We start from the raw sequence: 25735 nt of genomic DNA, 5'->3' as shown, positions 1-25735 counted from the left end.
TCGTCAGGAAATTGTGTTTTGGTGTTTTGACGGCTAGCTTAGTCTAAGATTGTCTTGAAGAATCGAAGCAATCCTATATAGCTTTACTCTGTTACTTTCATATATTTTGGCTCGAGTGTTCCTTGTGTGTTCGAGCCAAACTCTGCAAATATCTATGCAGACTCACGCTTGAGTGCAGTGATGACTGGCCTACCTTCAGTTCTAGGCCATAAGTCTGTGTCAATCACACAAAAGTCACCTACAACCAAATCATCTAGTCTGACTAAAAACGTCAATATGTGTCCAGTTAGAGTGGTACGTGTGAACTCTCTTGTTATCTTAAAACCTCATAGCATCTTTCGTACCTCGTATCTAAATAGGAGGCTACAAAATGCAGATGGGTTCGCAATCAAGAGGGGCTTGTCCAGAAAGAACTAGAAGGTGATGACATACGAGATTGGAGGTACTAGGTAAGGCACATGGTAAAGATAGAAACTTGGTCTGTTGCATACCTGGGATTCAAAGTGTGGGGAAATTGGGATGAGTTTCTGGCTGTCATCTGCCGATTAAAGAAGATTTCATCCATCCCTGCACCTACCAACACAGACAATTAGTTATAACTCTCCATTTTTATCAGACGAGACATATTTCAACATTGGAATTCGACACTACAAGAATATACTTTATTGTCTCAAACACTTGAAAATGCCCTCCGCATTACAGAATTTCGGCTTCAGTCGAAATCGATCTGAGCAGATCAAGCAGGCACATCTTCCTACATTGTTTTTTGAGTGGTGGAATGTGATGTCAGGTCATTTTGCACTTTTCAATATGCGGCTATGTACGAACGTATTGTCAATGACCACGCCCTGCTCATATATATATCAAGATGATATAGACACCTGCTCCAAGACATATCGAGGCTTCTATTGCTCTATAATTCTGATACTTAGCGCAAGACTAACTTCTATACTGACCCGAAATTCCTGTAGTTTGATGTCTTGGCTCATTATTGGACACGGTCTCGTCTGCTTCGAGGGCATTACCTAATGTTCTAGAGTCGTTTTCGATAATATAGCAGCACCGGTCATAGAGCCAGCAAGTGCCAAGAGATTAGAGGGGTATTTGTGGTCGATTTCTCCTTGAATCCATAAGATGGTGCAATTATTGCATTCTAGCCATCCTCTAAGTCTCATAGCAACAAGCGTGGCTACTCAAGGCGAGTGTAGTAAAGCATTCAAGTGATCCGTCAAGTTTTGATGAATATTTCCAGTTCTTGCAAAGAATAGCAGATTATTGAGCTTGTATATTCTCGTTTTTGACCGAGCGGGGTTGCTCCCACAACTCGTTCGAGAAGACCTTCGTCTTTAAGGAATACACTCACTCTTCAATCACTTATAGACTCAGATTTCTCCGCATCTTCATGCTCTCAACTGCTGGTGCCGCAGATTCCTTTCAATATCCCAGTGGCTCGTATACCGGGCTCCCGATTCATGGTTCCTAGTACATTTTAAGCATGTCTTGTTGGATATCACTTAGGATAAACAAGAAAATTCTAACGTGGACTAATAATATTAATACCCCCACCTTCAAGCATCTGTTGTCGCAATACTCTCCATTCTGCTATACCTGCTCCGAATTGTGCCTGTCGTTGTTGCTCCAAACTTTCTGTCTAAGATTTTTGTTCATCTCGATTTTCAATAATCATCATTTGAAGATTCCATTTACCCCTAGTGTGGTTTCATGATATACTACCTATGCCACATCCTTGACACATTTTACTCTATTAGCGAAACGATCAGAGAAATCCCCATTGAAAGATCAATATGCCTTCACTATAACAAAATTTAACAATCTGTTGAACTTTGCACGTCACAGAACACTTACTTCTGCCTGTCTTTCTCTACTAATCCGTACAATTTTTCAAATACGAAAAGACCTCCTTATACAATCTTGCCAAGGCGCTCCTGGTATATTAATTTGGTTATCCCTCCACTTGCCTCTTCCCAGAATCAATCATATCACCAATCACGTCGAGCGCCTTGGAGATGCGTTCTGAAATCTCGATATAATTTACAGAAGCTTTTAGGCTCGATGGCTATCCATTCCTTCTCAATATGAATGAAACCACAGCACACCAACCTGAACCAAGATCTTAGAGCTCCCGCAAAATATCGATACATGTTCATTAGTATTTGGGAAGATATCAAACACACTTTTGTGTTGATATGGCTTAGCAGCAAATTTGTTATAGCTTTGTTTTTCTTTCCCGCAACCATTTAGTTTGCGATTGATAATGAAATCTTATGCTTGTTTCACTACTAGAAAGACGGATTCGAACGTATGGGGGTTGGTCGGTTTTGTGCCTCTTGTTATTGAGACTTGCATTAATATATACGCAGAGGGGCTAAAAAGGTATTTTACTGATTGCAAAGTCCTCTGGTATGGTGCTCCATGTTCCTTCTAGAGCGAGTCGTTCGATTTTCAGAAGGTCTATGCTGATTCCTTGATTTTAAGCCATATTTAAACTATCATATCGAATAATAAGGCCTCCTATTTAACTAGATAAACCTTTGAATCCACCCCGACCAACCAATGTTTTGAAGCATTAAGGTTGTTCAGAAAACCTCCTTGTCAGGGGCAAATGATATCGTTACATGGTACGTAGCTTGAATTCTGTGTACCTTGAAAATTGTTCGTGCAACCTCAGATGATAATCAAATTCAGGACCTTCTGGCTTGGGTAAAAGGTGTACATCAGGTTGGTAATTTAAATCCCACACAGACTTGAATTTACAGCATCGCAGAAAGCGTAGCCAAATTCGCTGAACGCTCTCATAATGTTGCGTACTTGTAGCAATATCGGCACCGATCTCGATATAGTAGAGTCACATTTACGAGGGTGGATGGTGAAAGCCCAATTATGATGGGCCGTTCTTCTTACAGTTGTTATAGATGGAGCAGACGTATAAGCAGACGAATATTCAGACAAACGTACAGCTCATGATTTTGAACGCAATAATCTACTCGCAAGCTGGTGTTACTGGTCGGTCATATCTTATCGCTTCTCCCTTTTCAACCAGGTCGTTAAGATCCCCAAGAGGTACAAATGATATCTGAGCACATTGCCTGAAGGGAACGTGGCGAAGAAAGCGTTGAAATGCGGGACGAGAAATGATGATGTTGAAGGCAATTGAAGGTTGAGAACTTACGCTCGGATCGGACAAACTTATCCAGGATCGATAAATGAGGTATATTTGAAGTCCTTGGTAATTTATCATATTGCTAAGCTGTCCTAGAATTCTATCCAACGCTTTAGTAGTCTATAACTCCCAAATATCTCCTAAAACTTGACAAGAACAAGAACAAGAACAAGAACAAGAACAAAATCCAGACGACCAGAACAATCTTGAGCAAGGTAACTACTAGGGATCCCGAAAGTTCTCGGGAAAACGGAAGTCGATCATCTGTATTTCAACAAACCACTGTTAAATCCGCGCATTCACAACTACTATCAGGCAGTTCCACAGAATGTGAGATAATCTCAATACTACCATCCTCATTAAGGAATAAATCAAATCTCTTAAGTGGAGAGCTAACAAGCCTCAACCAATAAACATCGTCAGAAATATGCGGGATGCTGGCTAAGGGGCCGGACCGTACCGACCTGTTGGTACGTTATATAGCCTGTTACTGAGCTTACCGGGGTGTGATAGATTAGAGATACGCTAGAGACATCGCGGTACTAGTTCACAAGCGCACAATGTTGTGGGTCCTATTGTTTGCCAGGAAAGTTCTTTGGACTTACCAGGGCATTGTTGCTATCAGTTGAGTTTTTTCGTATGTGTTGTTCGACAGGTACACTCGGCTGAAACCTTGTCTTTTGTTGGGCTCTCTACACGGGATTTTAATTTCAATGTCCAATGTCAATCTGTGTCTATGAGCACATTTGCTGGCAGTGTAGTAATCATGTCACGAATAGAAATCTGGATCAGTGGTGCGTGATGGTTTCTTTTGGCATAAAGGCCTAAAAGAGGGCCGAGATGATTTCTTCGTTCTAATTCTGATTATCTCACAAGACTAAACAACAATCTGAGTTGATGATGACATGAGTAGTTAAACTCGCTCTTGGGTTTCATCATTTGGCTCTAACGAACTGACCCTCAAACTCCCATATAGGACCTACATAGACTTTCCGACCATGTACCAGCCAGAAAATCATGCTAAAGATAACGGCGCCCCCAAAAATTAAACAACTCCAATTCATGTTTGCCGCGTCCACCGTCGAGAAAGCAGGCCAGAACGAGAAAAACAGTGCGATAATAGTGTAGATTATAGCCACAATCGTAATGGGTACACCTAACTTCTTAAGTCGGAAAGGACCCCATGGCATCTCGGACGCTGGCGTTTTTAATCTTTTTGCCAACATTACACTGGCCGCTAGCAAGAAGGATGACTGGTACGCTGCCAGTACAACAGAATAGAATGCTCCGAATGCGGTGTATGAGCCGACGCTTATTAGTCCTAGTAGTACGTTGATTATAAGCGTTCCTATGATCGCGTTGATTGGTAGTCGGGTCTTGGGATCAACCTATACTTGATATTAGCTAAAGTTATTCAGAGCCTAGAGATGCGGCATTTCTTACCTTCACAAGGAGATGAGAGAATGGCAGTCCATTCTCTCTTGAAAAGGCCCATAAAGTTCGAGACGCTGTGGCCAAGACACTGCTGACGGAAAAAACGTTCACTCCGGTAATCACGATTGTCTGCCCGAGTTAGAACAATGCGTTCAGCCATGAATCAATGCTTACGAGTGCGTTGGCTCCTTTTGTCGACCCCAACGCCGTCTGAAATATCTCCATGAAAGGGAACCCAGTGTTTGATTGAGTAGCGGCAACGATATCTTGAATACTAAACAATACTGCTACCATCATAGAAAAGCCTAGTATGCCATTGAACAAGGTTGAGAACCAAATGCTGAAAGGTATGACTCTTGACGCCTGGTTGATTTCTTCGGCTATAGAGGATGAGTGATTAGCCTCAGTCTTGGTCCTGGTCCAGGTTTATTCGATAGGAAAAACGACAAGCATACCAATGTGATCAGCTCCATCATTTCCTACGAAAGAACTGACAGATGTGATCCATCCAACAAAAAAGGAAAGACCCATGCTATCCCATCCACCCAGATTTTGGAAAGTAGTAAAGACCTTTTCGGCGGGTGTATGAGGCGATAAATAAACTATGGAAATGAGCACTCCAATGAATCCCAAAATATACAAAATAAGCATCATAGCTTCGATACGCGGTAGAAGACGGCCCAGATAAGTGTTAATGAAAACACCAAAGAGAGCGATGGCATAGAAAAGCAGAGTCGCTTGCCACAATTTCGGATCATAGTCTGGATAGTTGAGAATTAGGAGGCCTTGGATCAATGAAGCGACAGTATAGCATGTTTCTGCAACAAAGGCTTGCCAACAAATAACAGTGAGCCATCCTGCCAAGTAGCTGAGAAACTTCTTGCACCAAGGAGGGGACAAAATAGCAACCCAATTGAAAGGGCCACCAGCGAGCGGAATCCTATATCTGGTGAGCACTATATCCTTAACTATATCAAGATTCTAAATATTTAACTCACATTGATGCCATCTCAGCCATAACTAATGCTTGAAGCATAGCTCCGGACCATGCCGCTAGAAATCCATAGATCAATCCGGCAGGGCCGCCATTTTGTAAACCAAATTGAAGAGTACTTTATATGGTAAGTCAAGTAGCACTTTTGAGGGGAAAGGATTGTTTGGGATTCTTACAATAAAATAACTTCCCATGTCAACATCAAACCACAAGTCAAGCCCACGGAAGACAAAGATTTAAATCTTCGCTAAAATTTCAGTGGTCAATGATCTATAATTACGCTTAGCCGAGTGAGATCGTACCTTGAGCTGTTGCTTTTTTCCAAATACAGCCAGAGTTGCCTCATCTTGGACTTTACTTGCGTAGTCTTTCTCCGATAACTTCCCTCGCTCTGTCAGGTTCATGCCTCCATTTTCTTGGTCAAGAGTAATTCCGGATGAAGTGGTGACTTTGACTTCTTGCAAAACACCAGGCTTAGCTTCAGCAAGCTCGTAGGAAGACATTATCGTTACAGTGTCACAAAATGTCACTTCAAAGAAAGAGAAAGTAAATCAGAGTTAGACAAAGAGGGGGGTATCGCTCAATAACGGATGCAGTTTTTCCACAAGCCATGCCATGTTCCATCATGGATTCGTACAATCAGACGAACCATTGAGCCTAGATTGCTTAACCCACTTATCAAATACAAGAACGGCGAGTTGCATTTCATGCGTTACATTCTACTTGCCCAAATTTAACGTCCCTGGTTCCGGCCCTGCGGGAAAGCGGAGGCCTAACTGCAACATCAACAGGGGATATGATAGCGTCTCATCGCTGTAACCGAGAGCAGACCATGGCTTGTAATGTCGGAAGTATTTATCCATATATTACATTGTGAGACCGGATCACTAAAAGTTGGGTTTATTCTATCATCCAGACAATAAAGTGATCTCAACTTATCTTAAACATCCATCATCAATCAATAAAATGGCACCTATCAACCCAGCAGCCGATTTCTACGACAACTTAGGAATCAGATACGAGCATAGTTTCGGACACGATGAAGGTCTCATAGCGTTCATTACCGAGAGTCTGACTCGTCTTCCTGCGAGCCCTGATACGACGGTCCTTGATATCGGCAGTGGAACTGGGATCCCAACATCCAGCCTCGTTGTGAGCAGTGGCCGCAAATTATATGGGATTGACTTTTCTCCTGTCATGATCGAGCTGAGCAAGCGACAAGTCCCTGGGGGAACTTTCAAGCTGACCAACATGCTTGAATTCTCCCCTGAATCTCCACCTCAATTTCAAGGCGCCTTTGCGATATTCTCACTGTTTCACTTTTCGCGCGAGGAAATGGAAATAGCGGCTGAAAGGATGTCAAGATGGATTGCTCCCGGAGGCTACCTTTTTCTCGGGACCATGGTAGCTGAGGACTTTCCAACAGAGCCACATATGTTTGACGAGGATGGGGAGTGTGCAAGAGGTATTGAGCATACATTCATGGGAAAGCGGATTGGAAATCTTCTTTACACCAGAAAGGGTTGGGGGAACTTGCTGCGAAAGGTTGGGTTCGAGGTGGTGAAGACAGAAATGGTACCTTTTCAGGCGCCTGCAGATGCAGAATGTGATATTGAGCCGCATTATTACATTACAGCACGCAAGCACTCTGATGGATAAGCGCTCACAACAGGTGTGGCTTCAAGGTCCAACAAGAGCCTGGACAAGTTGAGCCTACCTCCCCGATAGAACACAGATCGACGGGAATTGACACCATGCATTTCGAAATTAGAATGATTAGCATTGATCCATGTCACAGTTAAGTTAGCACTTCGGCATCACGTATTCGGACAGGGTTAATCTATCCGGAGACAACGAGAAGAAAATAAATTAGATCTCGATTTGCTCATTGGTCAATGTTTAATATGCGTGTATCGATCGGGTGTTGAAAATAAAAGCGTGATATTATTAAGCCTCCTGTGTTTATAGATTTGTAAACTACATTGCTAAAGTGTTGTTGAAATTCCAATCGGATGTTGACTTTCGCAAATTCGGTAAAGAGTACGAAGTGAGGCACAGCACACGTTTGAATTCCCTTGCAGTCCAGCTTCTAATTTCATGCGGACTAATATTCCACAATACTGGTTCTTATCTCGAACTATTTGAGCAATGAGAATCTGTGACCCAAAGGAAATGGATGTTGACCATAGGATCTAGGAGCAATCATATTCTCACGCAGTGAAGCTAATTCATATTTTGAATGCAAGTCTTCAGTTTCTCGTAATTTTTCAACAGCATGTCGATTACATGAACCTTTTGAACCTCCCACTGTCAACAATCCAAAACTGACACCGACAAGTAGCTACTTATCTGGGCAAGATGGCGGTAGTAACTGCCGATAATCATGGGCCACTTCTAAATGTCGCTATGTGGATTGTAATGGTACCTATGATTATCATAGCTTCGACCAAAATCTTTACCAAATACGGCACTCTTCGCAAACTCCAGATTGATGATTATTTGGGTCTCATTGCTATGGTATGTAGATCCAGTGCGTTCTCATTCTGGTCTCTGTGTGATCTTGTTTTGGACTTACAATTATCCGTAATATTAGTTGTCCTCGGTCGGTCAATGCATATGCACATCGGAACAAATTGCTCATGGACTTGGGCAAAAACAAGAGACTGTCCTTCAGAGTGAGCTAAATTGCTTCTATATAGTGAGATAACCGCGATAAGGCCAAGTATCGACAAGCACTAAGAACTCACAGGCTCAATATACTGGTAATATCATGTATATCTCAGCAATCTTTCTCACCAAGCTATCAAGTCTTTACTTCTTCGTTTGTCTCACTAGAGAAGGAAGCAAGAAACGCCGATTGATTCATAGAAGCATTGTCTGGATTGGAACATGGAACTTGATCAGTATAATTGTGATCGCTCTGCAATGCCAGCTTCCAGATCCCTGGGTGTATGAGCCGGGGCAATGTATCAACGTTGTAAGATACCCTCAAGTCTTTCGAGTTCTACATTCTAACCTCAATTGCTGTTCCACAGAGAGCCTTTTGGACAATCAACGCGGTAGTAGATGCGTTGACTCAGGTCTTCATTGGTCTGCTTCCTGTGTATATTCTGAATGGCTTGAGAATGGAGGATTCCAAGAAAAGACTGACAATACTTCTATTCTCGCCAAACCTTTTGTAAGACTTGTCTTATGTAAACATTAGCCCGTTTATGTTCTCTATCAAAAGATATGTGACTAAATTCATCAATAATAGGACCTTGTCCCTTGTTATTCTCCGCATAGTCTATCTTTACAACACCATTGATTCTACAAATTATACGTGGGATTCATTTAACTTGGCTTTAACAACAAACCTACACTCTTCTTTCGCCATCATATTGTCCTGTATACCCTTCTCCAAATCCATCATCGACAGTCTTGTCGTCGCACCACATATCATAACAGACACTACAAGCGGGGTCCTTCCAAGTAATCGGTTAAAAGGTGCAGGAAGGGGAAAAAACAACTCTTACACTAAAGGCTCTTCACACTTCCTAAGTGGAGTTGCATCTAGGACGACTACAATTGTAACTGCTACTGGAGGTGAAGCACAAGAATTGAACGAATATATCAGCCGTGCCGAGAGCCAAGAAAGAATGATCTCAGGGTCAACAAGCCCAGCTACAAGCAAAGCTGAATGGCACTCATAGAGAAAATGGATGGTATTCCTTGTCCATCTGACATTTTCAAAACAGAATGTGACTGATAACTCAGGCCATCAACAAAAGGCTTTCAAGTAAAGCACAATGAACTGGCCCTCCATAACAGCCTTTTGGGATAGCAATTTTCGCTATGTCGATGGAATTTCTCGCTTCACTAGATGGTTCCTAGCAACCTCCGTCTAGCACTAACTAGACGCGACAGTATCAAGATCAATCAAAATCAGAAAGTTCTCATCCCAATCGCCGCTTTCTCTTTCAGCAAGAAACCCCACTCGAAAGAAAAAAAGTTCCACACCCCAATAACCCTCCCTCGCCTCCCGCACCACCCGAAAATTATCGCCTCGGCTAAAAATTTGATGAAATAAAATTTCGCAACACCACGAAAATCGCAAAATGTCACCAAAAGAGTAAATGAACATGAGATTCATTGAATTCTATATGACTGAACTCTCTGACGGGGAGTCGAACCCCGGTCTCCCGCGACTTGTAATATTATTGACAAGCGGAAATCATGACCGTTAGACCATCAAAGATGTTGTGTTATTGTTAGGAGGTGGCTGAATTTTGAGTATATATTGTAACAATCTGTCAGGGCGGGGGCGAGAGTTTCAGGGTGCAGGGTATATAGTAGAAGGGTGCGAAGGTGGGAGCTGTGGTACCAGAGTGGGGTGGGAATGTGGCAAGGAAATATGGGGAATTAGAACCAAGGTTGTGGGCCGGGCATTTAATGACAGCATCAGACTTCAAATCAAACCATGTAAACAGATACTGAGAACTTCTGGTATCATTTTGAGGTATGCTCACTACTGAATATAGCTGCGCCTTTGCATACGGCATGAGAGTTTGGGATGGTAAATAGTGCTATGTGAAGAGGCTTCCAAAGCCAAGTTGATTCCTTTATTTTATCACCTCAAAGTAAAACTTCTCCCTACTCTGAATTGACATAGCTGCGCCAATCATGGAGTTCCTTGAATCCCAATACTTCTCTAATCTTTCTATTGCTCAACGGTGCTTCCCTCTCTCCCAAATTTCTTGTAGCCTTCGTTCCTGGACAAACTCTCTTCAAAAAGTCTTCTGTCGTCTCTTGCCCAGGTATGGTGATGCCGTCATTTGTAGCATTAAAGACTTGAAAGCCTAGATCATTCTTTTGTATCGCCAAGTCACAAATTTGACCCAAATCTCTTGCATCGATATAACTCCAAGCATTTCGTTTCCTACACATAGGATCTTCCATAAACCCTGGAAAATCTCTTTCATATTCATGTGGTTCAATAACATTTCCGATTCTTAACGCGTAGATATCTGACTTAAACCGTTTCGCAAATGTACGAGCGGTCTTCTCGCCACAGATTTTAGATAAAGCGTAAGAATCTTCGGGCTCAACATCATAATCTTCTTCTAGAGGAAAGGAATGATAATCAGTATCTCCTTGTGCGAAACATACTCCATACACGGTTTCGGAGCTAGCTATTATGACCTTCTTCACACCAAGTTTGCTGGCTGCTTCAATTATGTTGTATGTACTGCGAGTGTTGGCTTGAAAGAGTTCGCTATCAGGTACAAGCATATTTCGGGCATAGGCTGGTGCTAGTTAGCATTGTACACACGATGAGGAAGAACGGAAGATTGTACCAGCAAAATGTATAACCACATCTGGAGGACCAGGCACTAGTCCTTCATAGTATCCGGACATGTTAAAATGAGATGTGAGGGCATTGAAAACTTGACCTGAATCTGTGAGGTCCGTTTTGAGTGTATATACATCAACAGATGGATCGGGAAATGGAATGAGGTCAAGATTCAAGACCTTGTGTCTTTTGGAGAGTAGATATGGGATAACATGGCGCCCTGCTTTGCCACTACCTCCTGTAAAAACCTATACAGCGTCAATCAACGGTTTAGCGACATGAATATTGGCAACTTACTATCCTCTTGCCCCCCTCGACTGTTGGTATGGTGTTGTTAGACATGGCCATTCTTTGATGTACTTGTGTAATCTTGAGGGAATCATCTTGAACTACTACAATATATATATAGCAGGTGAACTTCCAAAACTTCCCTTATCCAAGCCCGCTCGATAAGAGGTAGTGACGTCAGTGATTGGTGCATCGGCGCGGGTGAAGACCCGCCGAATTTCGAGAGAACCAAAGGAATCCTACGATATTCTGGAACGGCTCAAAGTTAGTGAAGCCGATGAAGCATCTAGATTCTCGACATTCTACCCCTTTTTCTCAAGTAGTCGATAGCAACTTATTAGACCATGGTACGAAGTATATCCACGTCTAATGATTCATGACGACCGCAGGCAAGCTCGGCAAGATAGGTTAGCTAGTCAGACCACGTGATGGTTGCTGAACTTCTCCGCGAATTACTATGTAATGATTACATATCCTCGTTTATTCTAGCTACCTCCATCTCTTCCTGCATCTGATTAATACCAAGTGTACTCACTCCATCTAATTCACGAATCATACCATCTCTTTCACGATCACCGACCCATTGCCTGCGACTTGGATCAAACTCCCTTTCCTCTGTCCTGTATCAATTACTAAAAGCTTGAAGCATATATCCTGACTTTCTGTTGCGGCACGAAAGAATACACCTTCCAAGACAACGAAGCAAGCCAATTTTTCGGTGGAGATCCTTGTTGCTAATACTTGCTGATAGATCAGCTTTAGTTTGGCCAATAAATTCTTTCAGACGAGAAAATTCAAGAATGTGTTCTTTTAATATCCAAATGGAGAACATGGATGGGTTTGGAATATTCATGAGTAAGCACATGATTGGTGAGAGATGGTGATGTGTTCCCTTGTTGCTATATTGGCTCTAACAATCTGGTTGAGATCATCACGCGATTGTGGTGCTTTTAAGAGGTTACTTGACCCTCTTGAGTAATCAACAATAGTCCTATCTAAGATCTTGAGTCCGAGGCCAAAGTAAGCTATGCTTAGAAACCTGGACGATGACCACTTGTTTGTTATTGCTTGGGCGAAGTGGTATTCAGAAGAATCACTTCATGCTTCTTACTTTAACCCAGAGTATCTCATCCTTCAAACAGAGATGATGAAATGTCCGAAAGTCCTCACCCGATTCCGGGACAGGCTCAATCAAAGCTATCGAATGGTTTTGAGACGACTTTCAATGATTACTTTCATTGTCACAGTATGTACAGTTCGCTATGGACGAGTCATTCAGAACTTCGCAGATCCATGTGATTCATACGTTTCCGCACCCAGCTACAACAAATTTGCCGCCTTATTTGTCAAGGCATTCCCGCTTTTGATGAACAGTGTGACAATCTGTCCAATTCCGAAAAGCCACGCCAAACTTCTTGCTCCTGCTGCCCCTTGAGTCTCATTATTTATATAAATGAAGTTGTAAACCGCGCGACTGATCAAATATCCTCCAGTAAGGGTGTTCAATGTTGAATGGGAAAGTCCCGCGACATTTCCAGCTACCACTGCAGAAGCGAAAAACCCGATACTTTCGTAGCCATTGGCCCCGGCAGCGTGGGCTCGTCGAATTTTGTTCTTTTTCTGGGAAAATGTTAGTTTTCAATTCAATGAAGGAGAAGTATGGGCTAGGGAAACGTGCAGCCTTATCGAGCGTTTGATCATCTTCGAGACTCTTTTTGAAGTCTCTAGGGGAGCGGTTATCAAAGCATTTAGACGAAATGACAGCGTACACATGAGGCAAGTGAGCCAGGAGCCATGCTGCGGGGACCTGTAAAGATGTGAGAAACTGCCATTGGTCGACTCGGGGCTGTTATTCTTACACTGTATAGAGAAAAGTTGCGAGTTGTATCGAGGAGGCCAGACATTTTCTATGACTTTATTTTGGTTTAAAGTATGCCAATATGAAGCTCAGTTACGGATCTGTTGTGAAAAGAAGGAAAGTGTTGGGAAGAGCTCGGGGCAATTGCCAGCAGACTATTAGCTCATCAAGACCTAAGGGTCCATTCCAAACAAGTCCATATCCTAGGCGTCATTGTTGATAATCACTCTGGAGAAGCCAAGGATTAGCCGTTGATCGATCTTAGCGTACTTCGGCACTAGATCTTCAAGCTAAAGGTTAGTCTCCCGGGAAGGGTTCAAGCGATTTTTAGTGCTACCAAAGCCGATTGGATGAATCCATGCATGCGCATCTGGACATTGGGGCCAGTCAAATCTATGTCACTTGTCTTGTACAACACATATTCAAGGTGAATGTTTCCTTTTCATTTATAGCTAGCCATGATACTTCGAATTTCAAGCCAATTTATTGCTGCACAGGTACTGAAGAATTAAAAAAACTAAGAGCAGGTGGGACATCACATTTCCTACTCATTTCCAGCCATAAAGAGGTGGGACTGAAGAGCAATAAACCAATCTCACCAACCTGCACTAAAATTTTTCCAGTAGTATTTACAGCGGCCTAAAGAGTATAAGTGTTAGTACACGCAAAATGCACATCACAAGATTAGAGATGGTTTGGTACTTACATACTGCCCTGCCACATCTTATTGGATCCATGATAGTCAGTACTTCGCATCTTGGACACGGTTTCGTAATCCTAAGTGCTTTTGCACGCCCCTCATCTTGAGAAACAGCATTATCGCAGGCCGTGCACTTCTTTCCTTCACCTCGTGGAATTTGATGAAGGAAGCAGCTCTCGGATTGACAAGCATGACAGATAACTCTCAAATATCTCGGTCCCTCGTTGTGGACCTGACCAGAAACACATTTGGGACTTAAACACCATCGAAAGTTCGGGAGGTTGCGGATCTCCAACTTCTCTATGTAGTTGTTATAACTGGTGTGAGAATTAGCTTCTTCAACAGCGGCCAGCATTTTGAAGGTTTATACTTCTCAAGTAGCTGCCCTTTGAGATACTTCCTCATGATACTCGATTCCAACATCCTTTCACAACTGGAGTATGGACAAGGTATATTGTCCCAAGGGTTGCTCTCTACGCTCGCCACAACAGCTTGTTCGAGACACGACGTACACATATGTGTCTTGTGTTCGCATTTGTTTACGATATGCTGCTGGGGAAAGCTTTCTGGGGGTAAAGTTCGCAAACAAACTTCACAATCCGTGCCCTCTTCTACCCCCGATAGCTCTCCATCTACGTCTTCTTCATGAGGTCCTGCTTTCACAGCAGCTCTAGTGATGGGTATATCGAGGCGAAGAAGTTGAGCTACAGCATCTCTCTCTTTGTTTGTTCGAGTTAGTTCGACACGCGCGAGCTTGTGTAGGAGGCTAATCCGTGGTTCGCGCTGTCTGAAAGTGCTTTGTTGATAGAATATGGAGAGTATGCGTTTTATGAGTGGGATGTTGTAGGCTGAGAGTGGTTGGGAAAAGATGGTTTGAGGGAGAGGAACATCCTTTGCCGACGTGCCTTTTTTAGTTTGGCGAGGCATCTCGTTTTTGTGATATTGGCCGTTGCTCTCTTTGTTGAGTTGCTTGCAAGTGTGTTGAAAGTTTGGATTGTTCTATGAGATGAATTGTATTTCGGATAGAGAAACTTGCGTGTTGTCTGAGCGAGGCTGTCGAGGAATCATGAACCATCCGCAATTTTCGATTTGATGCCCTCTGAATTGTCATCCAGCTTGGAGGATAACTGGAAGGCAGCAAATCTATGCATTCGAATCCAGGTTTCAGGGTTCGTACCAAAAATCGGTGATTCTAATATGTTTTGTCTGTTGTCGAGCCGCATATTGTGAGATGGTTGTTGTCATCGGATTATAGACAGTAACCTTACAGAGTACAGTAAGTATCATTTTAATACTTAATAAAGACCTCTCTGGTCACCCGGACTAAATGAACAACGCTTGTTCCCCGTGGTTTCTGTTGGAGACCAACTGAACCAACCATCTTGCTGTTGGGTGAAATTTATATTCATTCGAAGTTTACTTGTTTCGCACAGTGTAATATCACAATCAGGGATTTAACCATCACGAAATGATATGCAAGCAAACCAGTCAGAAAACTCCGTATCGGAGGGTATACGTTGACCGTCTGGACTTCCGAATTTTGAAACAAATTTTACAAAGCAAGATACCTACCTACGAAAGGAAAAGGCACAAGGAAACCTTGCCGATAAACATCGATAGAAGATTTCAGAAGGGGAGTCACAATTTCGAAGGTCATGATAACGAGAATATTCTCATCCATCATAGATCTCTGAAGTTTTGTACCGGGTTGCACAAATTCCTCACATGTTACCCCCGAATCTATCGCATGCTCCTAGAGGCAAGCACAGCCATCTTTCTCTACCAAGCCATCAAGACGTACAACCAAGTTCCAACCCCATCGAACTCTCTCGAAGAACACCATGGAATACATCTAGGGACATCCATCACTTCGCTTCCGAACTTACTCCAAATATTTCCCCCCTGAGCCACATCTCCACCACATCCATACGACTATAGAATTGAAGAGAAGTGGCTGGTATTCTATATTATCGCCTGGGTAAAGACACATAGACACAGTATTTATTTGGTAATTTGTATTACGCTAAGCAGGGATTGTTACCGAGGCCGATTTGGTCGATATGACCAAAACCCCAAAAATAGATTTCTGCCTGATGAAAAAGTGTATTTAGTATTCAGGAGTATAGGAATAAAAATTAATATCTATTACTAAATTGCTTTCGTAATTTAATACTCTTTCTTCTTTTCAAACTTTATAAATATTCAACTTTCTTTAATATTTTCTTATTCATTTTAATATAATTTTATTTATATAATTATAATAATTTAATCTTAAATTTTATTATCTTAATATAAAGAATTAATTTGTAAATAATATAATATTAAATAATATTTTTTAAATCCATTATTAAGATTAAAATTAGAATTATTATTAAATACTTTAATATTTAAAGATTCAATTAAAAGTTTAAAATTAATTATAATAATTTTATATTTAAAAATAAAATTATTATATATTTTATTTTATTATATAATAATTAAAGAAAAGCTTTTAAAATTAATAATTACAATATATTTATAAAATATATTAAAAATAAATATTCATTGTTCAAACTTTATAAAAAGTTTTTGTTTAAAGAATAATATAAATAAGATTAATATTAATTTAAAATTCTAAAAGATGATATTAAATTATAATATATTCAAGAATATAATAAAAGATTATTATATATTTATTTTTAAAGGAAAAAGAAGTTTATCTTATAATATAATTTTTTTAATTAAAATTATAAAATACATTTATATTAATATTTTATATTTATTTTCAAAATATATTATCTAATATATTTTAAATTATGAATTCTTAAAATAATTTCAATCGATTTATAAAAAATATCAAATTTTTAAATTAAATTTTAATTAATTAATTAATAAATTAGCATTTATAAAATCGAAATTCATATATATACTAATATATATTCCTAATTTATTATATAAATATTTAGAATTAATTATATATTAATATCTAATATAATACTTTAAAAATAATATAATATTTAGGGGTTTTAAAGTAAATAATAAAAGAAAGTTCTTTTTTTAATTAAAGCTTATTTTATATTTTTTAATAGAATTATTAAAAATATAAAGAAAATTAAAGATTATTATTAATTTAAAAAAGGTAATAGAAATTAATATATTAAGAATTAATAATAAAAGCTTTAAAATTTATTATTATATTAATGAAAAATGTATTTTCTTATTTCTTATTTTATTTTATTAAAATAATTGAAAAATTCTCTTGATTCATTATATTTAATCTAATTTTTTTAATTTTTTTAATTTTTTATATATAATTAATTACTAATATTATTAAAAATTAATAAAGAAAAAGTAAATAAATATATAAATCTTTAAAATCATTATATAATTTAAAAGAATAAAACATAATCTCATTATTATATTAATAAGCTTTTTATATTATATTAATATTAAATCTTATATTAAATCTTTTTTTTCAAAACACTTTAAATAATTTATATATATAAAATAATATTTTAATTAATAAAATATTAATAAATATTATATAGAAAATACTATATAAGTTAAAAAGAAATTAATATATTGATTTTTATTAACTTCTAATAATTCAAAGAATATAAATTTTAATAAATTCTACAAATATTTTGAATTTAATATATTAAAGATTAGTGAAAAGAAAAAAGAATTATTAATTATAATAAAGTTAAATATTATTTTAATATATTAATTATATAATTTAATATTATTAATTTTCTTTAAATTAAGTAAAAGATTTTTAATTGAAAAGTAAATAAATTAAATTATTTATTTATATTAAATATATTTATTTATTATAAGATTATATATATTAAGGTAATAATATAAGCTTTATATAATTAATAGAAAGTAAGGTTTATTATTAAAATAAGTATTATAATTCAATAATATTATTATCGCTATTATATTATTCGAAGAATTAAAGATACATTATATATAGTTTTTATAATAATATACGATGAGATCGCGCTCTGTATGATACAAATATTTTTTCCAAGTTTTCTATGGCTACACTATACAAATTTTAGAATTTTTTTGCTTCAGGTAGAAATCTATTTTTAGGGTTTTGGCCATATCGACCAAATCGGCCTCGGTAATTGTAAATATAAGGCTCGTCTAGAATCTGGAATAGTTACGGAAAACACTCAACCTGTTTGATTCATTCATTCGATGGATTGTTCATTAATACAAGGTTATTTCTGTTGAATGTTCCTATTTTCCAATCGATTTGCCCCTCTCTAAAGTAATCTAATTCAAGCTTAAATTTATTACCCCTACTTTAGTACAGCCCGAATTACCAAATGAATACGGTATACGCAATGAATGTGTTGAGAGTTTTCGCAACGTATCTAACTTGATTTTTCGACTCAATCAATCTAGTTGTTTTGATACCTAATTCTTCTTTTGAAAGCGTCATTTGATCATCGACTAGCACAATAAGAATGATTGAAACATCGTGGCTAATCACCTGACCAGTAGAGTAGCCTATGCACTGGAAGAAGTAAAAATAGTTCAAAATTCCCAGTTCTGACTGGCTCACCGGGATGTTAAACGGAATATCGGCAGTTCATTCGATTGGGTATGGACTTGGCGTTCCACTGCCCTCAGACTGCCCGAGTCAGACTGTCTGCCCTATTGGCCCATGTTGTGGCTGAGGTGGATTGATGTGACGATGGACCGTAGCACAACCCCACAAAGTCGGCTGCGCGGAACGTGGCGGTGTCGGCTTGTTGCAGACAACTCATGAATGATGCATGATGGCACAGCATAGGGTAGCCCCACAAGGGGGGAGCTGGGGGACTATATAAGGAGATGGCTCTATGGAGAAAGCTAGACTGCGATTTTGCAAATCATACATTCCTAATCAACACCTTCATCACTCTTTAACCATCGATATGTCTTACAATCAAGGAGGATACGGTCAGCAAGGAGGAGGATATGGTCAACAAGGAGGATATGGTCAGCAAGAAGGTTACGGCCAGCAAGGAGGATATGGCCAGCAGCAACAGCCCCAAGGCGAGGCTAGTGAATACTACCAGCAAGGTCAGAACAATAGCTATGGCCAACAGCAGCAACACATGGGCCAACAGCCATATGGCGGCGGCCAGGGAGGCTATGGCCAGGATCCTTCTCAATACCAGCAGGTAAGTTCATTCCTTGGGGTTTGCTGTCCAAACTAACAAATCCAAGTACCCAAGTACAGCAGCGCACTCTTCCAACTCAGGACGCAACTCGCACAACCAGGGCTTCCAGAACCAGTACGGCGGTGAGGGTGACCCAGAGGGTGACCGTGGTATCATGGGTGGTATTGCCGGTGGTGCAGCCGGTGCTTATGGTGGACACAAGCTAGGTGGACAAGCAGGTCATGGGGCTGCAGGCACTATCATCGGCGCCTTAACCGGTGCCTTTGCAGGACACAAGACACAAGACGCAGTAGGTGACTGGAAGGACGAGCACGACGAGAAGAAGAAGTGGGAGAAAGAACAAGAGGAGCGACAGAAGCGCGAGAAATACAATCAGCAGCACGGCGGTCCCCCACCTCAACATCACCGCCGCCGCAGCAGCAGTTGTAGTTCCCGGGGCAAGGAACGTTCTCGAGGTGATGAGCGTGCTCGAGGTGACTTTGGTGGAAACTTCACTACTTCGTCTAATGAAGTTCGTCTCGATACTCACGGTGACTATAATCTGCACGCTCAGTGCCGTCGCACAGATGGCTCTTACCAATCTAGCACCATCAGTCTGAACAAATACATCGAGAACGACAATGGTAGCTTACGCTGGTCTTCCGGCGGCGGCCACGGCGGCTCTACATACACTGTTCAACAAGGCGACACACTCCGCGCCATCGCCGACCGCTTCTCGCACTGTTCGTACGAGGAACTCGCAAGACATAACAACATCACCAACCCCGATCAGATCTGGCCTGGTCAGAACTTACAGGTTCCTGGCGGCGGCGGCCACAGCGGTGGTAATTTCGGTGCGTCGGCAAGAAATGTGAGATTGGCGCGTGGTGGACAGGAGCTCGAGGCTGAGCTTGCTCCATCATGGCACACCAGTACTTTGAACTTGGACGAGAGAATTGGAAATAACAATGGGTGCTTGCAGTTTGTCTAGATGGATATCAAGGATAGTTTACCGGATGAGTGAAGTGCTAGATAGTGTAAAAGAGCTTCAATGAGTATGTCCAATACTTACTCTACATCGCAAATTGTGGTCAAAATATATCTGTCCAACTTACGTGCTCGGAGACTTGAGTCTTTGAAAAATGGGTGACTGAAAACTGTAGTGCGAATAATACCTAGGTAACCTATTCATTCTGTATGGAACCGCGATACCGTCTTAAGATTAGATCTCGATTCCCGTACTGACATCGAATACCTGGGCCAATTCCACCCTCTATCATCTCAACATATCTCTGGATGTCATTTCATGTTTTGAATCACAATGAGTAAACAGTCCAAACGAGATGCCGATAACAGAACAGAGTGTCAGAATTCCCCAAGGCGAAGCACAGAACGTTTTGTTGACAGTAAATGGATTAGACAAGTTCATCTAGTTACTGTATGTATCACATAAACGAAACCTTCACATCGAATCATGATCTAGAATACAAACAAACTGAAAGTAAAAATGATTTAACTTCAAAAAATTGATATTACTTGCAATGCAATGCAATGCACCGAAACCATAACCATTAAATATCAACACATCATCGCATATAAATCTTACAACTGTTCATTAACAAACAAACCCGCCATTCCCTGTCCAGTACCAATACACATACTAGTCAACAAAATCTTCTTCTTCTGTCTCCTGCACTCACTCAATCCGGTAACGATTTGTCTAGTACCAGTTGTACCCAATGGGTGACCAAGTGCGATAGCACCACCTCTAATGTTTATCTTCTCGTGAGGAATCTTAAGGAAATCTTTGCAGTATACGGCCATGGAAGCGAAAGCTTCGTTAAGCTCGATGACATCGCAATCCTCGATAGTGAGGTTGTATTTGGCGAGGAGTTTAGGAATAGCAACGGATGGACCGATACCCATGATACGTGGAGCGAGACCTGCTACGGTAGCTCCGACAAACTTGGCGAGAATTGGTTGGCCGAGCTCGATGGCGCGGGAACGCTTCATGAGGATAACAGCGGCGGCTGTGAATATATGTTAGCATGTATACCTGCAAAGAGGCTTATGGAATGTGTTACGTACCACCGTCAGTGACCTGACTAGAGTTTCCACCAGTAGATCTATCACCATATTTTGGGAAAGCTGGTCTGATCTTATTCAAGCTCTCGAAGGTAGTTCCATATCTTGGACCCTCATCCTTTGTCAAAGTAACCTTCTTAACTTCTCCAGTCTTTGGGTCCTTGACTTCCGCAACAATTGGTACGATCTCATCATCGAACCATCCAGCCTTTTGAGCACGCTCTGCACGCTGGTAACTCTCTGCCGCATATTTATCTTGTTGTTCACGAGTGATGTTGAAGTCCTTTCCTACATTCTCAGATGTTTGTCCCATAGGTTGCATACAATCGGCAGCGTCTTGGCACTTGAGAATATCAGGGTGGAAAACACCTTCGAGCTGGTCGCCTCCAACCGACATCATCTCAGCACCCATGGCGATACCAATATCGATGCTACCTCCAGCAATTTGATTCGCGATATCTTGAGTGGCCTTGAGACCTGAGGAGCAGAATCGGTTTACAATAGAGGCTGCGGCGGTATTGGGGAATCCTGCTGCCAAGGCGGCGGCACGGAGTTTGTATGCGGCATTGCCATCGCTGACCTGTTATGCCATCATTAGTCGTCTCCTTGCAAGAGAGAAATATACATATGTGCTTACATTGCCACAGCAGATATCTTCGATAAGAGCTGGATCGAGATTGGACTTTTCTCTGACTTTCTGGAGAAGGGCGTAGATGAGATAGTCAAGCTTTGTATCCTTGAATCCTCCCTTGAAAGCCTTTGCTAATGGTGTGCGAACTGCAAGTGTGATAACAACATCGTCGGCATTTTTCGAGGTACTATTTACAAAATTGTTGTAAGCATGTGTTTAGTGATGAAGGGGCTGGAATGTTTACTTACATTGCAGACAATCCTGATGTACCAGGAGTCAAATGCTTGACAATTGAGCTGATTCTTTCAACGGCCATTTTGAGTTGTTGATATATATAATTCTTTTGAAGATTGATTGAATGAAAAAGGAGAGATAGAAAGGGTATTGATATTGTTTTTGAAAGGAATCCGGGGAGAGAGGTGATTCTGTGGGGAATACCGAAATGAAGATACCTCGGCTCGGAATTCTCACAGGCACTTGCCGAGCCTAACCTACCCTGGATTTGTCATCAATACCGGGACTAGGTAATGAGGATATACTTTGCAAATTGATCAGAAATATTAATTATTATTTAATACTTCGTATAAGTTACTCTTTCTGCTACTTAGGATTTATAAGCTGTCGATACTTCATGATTTATGGCTTAATTCAAGCTTGCATTGAAATCTTGCAAAAATATACACAATTTACTTTAGCGACGATTTTATATGAACATAAGCCTAAGGTCTGATATTCTTGCAAGCTAATTTGAGGATGGATGCAACTTCGTACAGACTCTTGAGGTTCAAAGATTCCAGCTATTTTGCTTATAAAGAGTAGAATGCCTCATATTCATGCCTGGCGCTGCGATATGCAACAAAAGCATCTCTATGATTGGAATTAGATTGCCTCAGGAGACACATGCCTAAGGTCTCTGTTTGCCTGACATTCGAGCACAAGAGTTTTCTCGGATTTTATCAATGTCCGCAGAATTATTAGTAGTAGACCTTCACACACAGCTTTGTTGGAAGAATAGCACGTTGGAAAAAACCGCACAGCAAGAATCTTCATTGTATTAACTCTCACCATATATATAGCATAGCACCCCAATACCTAATCCCAATCATACCTTCTTCTTCAACATAGCCTTAGCATGACCCGTCCCAAGTGTAGTATACTCCGGAGTCTTGTAATAGATAGTATTGACATCACCAAAGACTTCCGCTGGCACACTCGTTGCATTAGGACCGAATTGCCAGATCTGATCTGCAGCTATTCCAGATTTAAGTACCGTTGCTTGCCTATGAGGGAAAGTTTGTCAGCCATTATTTCTTTCAATTCACTTCCCGTCCTCTAGCTTAAAGTGAAATAGAAAAGTAACGTAAAAACATACCAAGGTCCTTCAGTCTCCGTATGGTTATACGGGAACGGCGTCCCATACTCTTCCAAGATGACCGGTTTTTCAATCGCTTTTCCGGCCTTATCATGTTGTTCAATCCACTCATTTCCCCATGTGTAATTGTATCCCCAACTATTTGGATACAAGTGGAATACTCCATAATCTAATGTTTTGATCTTCAAATTTGCGACCCAGTCAATGCCCTCTCCACCCCCATACGCATAACTCCCATCGCCGATTCCATCAGCTGGTGCAAACCATCCCTCATCGCCCAATGTAACCATATGATGTGAATCTAGGGATTTGATGTAGCTTGATATATCTGAAGCCCATTTGGTAAGGACAGATGTTTCGCAACCATTGCAGCGCGGTTCATTACCGAGTTCCCAAGCAAAGATGGCGGTGCTAGAGCGGTAACGAGTGACGATTGTTTTGACGTAGTTCTTGTAAACTTTTTGGCAAGTTGCATCGGTATAGAAGGATGTTGACGAACAATTGAAAGCATTGGTATAGGCAGCAATTCCACCATAATCACCCCAATTGTTAACAAAGTTCAGTACCAGCTTCAGACCATATTTAGATGCTGCATGGACCACATAGTCTAGTCGCTGAAGACCATCTGCACCATAATTTATATACGCTCCTGTAGAGTTCAGGATTTGAAAGTAGACAAGATTTGGATCCGTGTTGGTGGAAGGTGGAGGAGTATTTGCGTCGCCAAAGCCCCATACTCGTACAATTTTATAGCCCGTAGCGGCCATTTGTGAGAAGGATAGGTCTACATCGCTATTGGATGAGAGATGTGCAAGCCACCAAGCATTTGTGCCTGCAAAGTATTGGATCTTCCCATCGATGTTGAAGAGACGACCAGCTACTTTAGCATTACTTCCGCTGGAGGAAAATGAATAAAGTGATTTGGGTTGTGCATTTGGAGATTCAGAGGAGACTAGGGGAAGGGCAGTCGTCAAAGGGAGCAGGGAAACAAGAGCTGTCAAAAGAGACCTCATCCTGAAGACCAAAAAGCTTTTCTTGAACAATGGTACTCATAATTGAGGATTTTCCAGACTCTTTTAAAGTAATGCGAAATTTACTTACCCGTCAGAATCAGTTACAAGGGTTCCTGAATAATCTTGGCATACAGCTGGACAAACCTTTTTCCAGTATAGTTGACGCATGTCGTCTGGAGAAGATCTAGGATCTTGGATCATGTGCATATAATAAAAGCCTTTTCACTTGCTAATTCAAACAGTGATCTGAGAAAGGGTATAGAAAAGTAAAGATCGTGCCTCCCACTTTAGCCGAAGCGGAAAGTGTGCCTCCGCATTTCAAGAGGCAAAAAATTATCCAATTATGTGGCTAACACTGCAGAAGCTAGACTCGGAGGTCAACTCCAGCGAAGTAACCCCCTTGACATTCCGATGCAAAGATGCATGGGAGTTCAAGCTCAAGATGTGGAACCGAGTGAAGAGGGGTATCAGATATCACTCGCTCAATCATTTTTCCCGGTTGAGATGTGAATTTACCCCGGATATTCGGTTGTACATCCGAACACAACATATTGTATAGCATTCTAACTTACATGAGATCTTATGAATGAGCTCAAATATGAAAATTGTTCTCACTTGTCGAAGATGTAGATATTTGCACTTTTGCATTACGCCACTGAGGTCTGGGTTTGATGAACTAAGACATTCTTCTCTCGGGCTATATGGCATAGTAGTACCACTACTTAATAGTATGTATACGCCATCAGCTTGCGGAAATTTGGAAAGGCACTCGATGTGTATCTTGCGCAAAACAAATATTTGCGAGGTCGCAAGGAAAGAGCGCAAAATATGACCAAACTTCTTTTCCGTCAACAAATAGGAGAAATCGACCTACCACTTGAATTCGGGAACGTTCACATACTTTAAGCAGCATTAGCATCTCCAGGTACGATTATAAAATTCTTTGTGTGAGACCAACCCTTTACATTCCTCTGGATTCATCTTCCATCAGATCAATCCGCCATTAACGCCCTTCCTTACGCCCACTGAATGATCACACTCAGAGGCTGCAAATACATTCTTGCCCCAACACCATCGTAATGAGCATCTCAGTATCTGTATCTAGTCGAGTAATCTGCCGCAGAGTTAGCCTTCGTCCTTAATCTCAAACGTTTGCTCCCTAGATCCTAGATAAGAGGCGGAAAGTTGAATGCGACATACCCTTAGGACTGACAACCAAACCTCGGCCCTTCTTAGCACCCTTGTAAATCGTCTCGATAATATCAATCATTTCCTGCTTGTCCTCAAGCACCCAATTCAGTTTATTATTGTTACCCGTTCCAAAATCGCACATCATATGTTTGTTTCGAAAGAAGAACATGGTCGTGACTGGATCATATAATTCGTACATGGTCTTGAAATCGGGGACTTGATCGACGTCGCAAACGTAGATGACGGCGAAGTTTTTAACTAATTCGGCAACCTCTGTTATACTTTCGTTAGCCTATAGCCTGGCAATAGATATCGAATAGAAGGGAATGAAAGAAGAGTTGAGCAAGAGGGCACAGACTATAAAGCACTTCATCCTGTCGCATACAATCTGGATCAACATCGCGTCCAAAGCGGATCACTACCAGTCTCTCTTCTTCTGACATGATAGCCTGGTCGACATGCCAGCCGGTGACGAGATGAGGAAGAACGACGGAACCCATAGTAAAGGAATTTGTAGA

General features: G+C 40.7%; 10 protein-coding genes across 10 annotated transcripts; 3 read left to right on the top strand and 7 right to left on the bottom strand.

Annotated features, from left to right (window-relative positions):
* Positions 1-3995: 3995 nt before the first annotated feature.
* EAF01_006786 (uncharacterized protein) lies at positions 3996-6202 on the bottom strand. The gene is made up of 7 exons (XM_038915040.1): positions 5912-6202; positions 5786-5856; positions 5614-5727; positions 5071-5555; positions 4790-4995; positions 4625-4744; positions 3996-4569 (listed from the first exon to the last, which is right to left on the bottom strand). The coding sequence occupies exons 1-7, from the start codon at positions 6110-6112 to the stop codon at positions 4117-4119; spliced, it is 1650 nt and encodes a 549-aa protein (XP_038769995.1). The 5' UTR covers positions 6113-6202; the 3' UTR covers positions 3996-4116.
* A 373-nt stretch (positions 6203-6575) lies between these two features.
* EAF01_006785 (uncharacterized protein) lies at positions 6576-7268 on the top strand (the record flags this gene model as incomplete). The annotated part of the gene is made up of 1 exon (XM_038915039.1): positions 6576-7268. The coding sequence occupies one exon, from the start codon at positions 6576-6578 to the stop codon at positions 7266-7268; it is 693 nt and encodes a 230-aa protein (XP_038769994.1).
* Positions 7269-7967: 699 nt separating this feature from the next.
* Positions 7968-9301, top strand: EAF01_006784 (uncharacterized protein; the record flags this gene model as incomplete). The annotated part of the gene is made up of 5 exons (XM_038915038.1): positions 7968-8126; positions 8203-8307; positions 8359-8586; positions 8645-8787; positions 8866-9301. The coding sequence occupies 5 exons, from the start codon at positions 7968-7970 to the stop codon at positions 9299-9301; spliced, it is 1071 nt and encodes a 356-aa protein (XP_038769993.1).
* A 940-nt stretch (positions 9302-10241) lies between these two features.
* EAF01_006783 (uncharacterized protein) lies at positions 10242-11289 on the bottom strand (the record flags this gene model as incomplete). The annotated part of the gene is made up of 3 exons (XM_038915037.1): positions 10242-10894; positions 10946-11189; positions 11239-11289. 3 exons carry the CDS (start codon positions 11287-11289, stop codon positions 10242-10244), a joined length of 948 nt encoding a protein of 315 aa, XP_038769992.1.
* A 1260-nt stretch (positions 11290-12549) lies between these two features.
* Positions 12550-13133, bottom strand: EAF01_006782 (uncharacterized protein; the record flags this gene model as incomplete). The annotated part of the gene is made up of 3 exons (XM_038915036.1): positions 12550-12849; positions 12908-13036; positions 13089-13133. 3 exons carry the CDS (start codon positions 13131-13133, stop codon positions 12550-12552), a joined length of 474 nt encoding a protein of 157 aa, XP_038769991.1.
* Positions 13134-13682: 549 nt separating this feature from the next.
* EAF01_006781 (uncharacterized protein) lies at positions 13683-14714 on the bottom strand (the record flags this gene model as incomplete). The annotated part of the gene is made up of 3 exons (XM_038915035.1): positions 13683-13726; positions 13794-14104; positions 14158-14714. The coding sequence occupies 3 exons, from the start codon at positions 14712-14714 to the stop codon at positions 13683-13685; spliced, it is 912 nt and encodes a 303-aa protein (XP_038769990.1).
* A 3983-nt stretch (positions 14715-18697) lies between these two features.
* On the top strand, positions 18698-19916 carry EAF01_006780 (uncharacterized protein; the record flags this gene model as incomplete). The annotated part of the gene is made up of 2 exons (XM_038915034.1): positions 18698-18946; positions 18993-19916. 2 exons carry the CDS (start codon positions 18698-18700, stop codon positions 19914-19916), a joined length of 1173 nt encoding a protein of 390 aa, XP_038769989.1.
* Positions 19917-20075: 159 nt separating this feature from the next.
* Positions 20076-21957, bottom strand: EAF01_006779 (uncharacterized protein; the record flags this gene model as incomplete). Its single annotated transcript, XM_038915033.1, has 4 exons — positions 20076-20955; positions 21014-21590; positions 21648-21828; positions 21890-21957. The coding sequence occupies 4 exons, from the start codon at positions 21955-21957 to the stop codon at positions 20528-20530; spliced, it is 1254 nt and encodes a 417-aa protein (XP_038769988.1). The 3' UTR covers positions 20076-20527.
* A 786-nt stretch (positions 21958-22743) lies between these two features.
* EAF01_006778 (uncharacterized protein) lies at positions 22744-24026 on the bottom strand (the record flags this gene model as incomplete). The annotated part of the gene is made up of 2 exons (XM_038915032.1): positions 22744-22921; positions 23014-24026. 2 exons carry the CDS (start codon positions 24024-24026, stop codon positions 22744-22746), a joined length of 1191 nt encoding a protein of 396 aa, XP_038769987.1.
* A 1088-nt stretch (positions 24027-25114) lies between these two features.
* EAF01_006777 (uncharacterized protein) lies at positions 25115-25717 on the bottom strand (the record flags this gene model as incomplete). Its single annotated transcript, XM_038915031.1, has 3 exons — positions 25115-25140; positions 25227-25490; positions 25576-25717. The coding sequence occupies 3 exons, from the start codon at positions 25715-25717 to the stop codon at positions 25115-25117; spliced, it is 432 nt and encodes a 143-aa protein (XP_038769986.1).
* Positions 25718-25735: the final 18 nt, after the last annotated feature.

Source organism: Botrytis porri, assembly GCF_014898465.1.
Source record: "Botrytis porri strain MUCL 3234 chromosome Unknown BPOR_008, whole genome shotgun sequence".
In the NCBI taxonomy this organism is placed as follows: domain Eukaryota; kingdom Fungi; phylum Ascomycota; class Leotiomycetes; order Helotiales; family Sclerotiniaceae; genus Botrytis; species Botrytis porri.
The sequence above is the reverse complement of the archived record's forward strand: the minus strand, read 5'-3'. Positions and strand labels throughout refer to the sequence as shown.

Coding starts and splice junctions, on each gene's coding strand:
- EAF01_006786 (XM_038915040.1), bottom strand. CDS start 6,112: ATGTCTTCCTACGAGCTTGCTGAAGCTAAGCCTGGTGTTTTGCAAGAA. Junction 5,857..5,911: donor GAAAAAAGCAACAGCTCAAG/GTACGATCTCAC, acceptor CTGAAATTTTAG/CGAAGATTTAAATCTTTGTC. Junction 5,556..5,613: donor ATGGCTGAGATGGCATCAAT/GTGAGTTAAATA, acceptor CACCAGATATAG/GATTCCGCTCGCTGGTGGCC.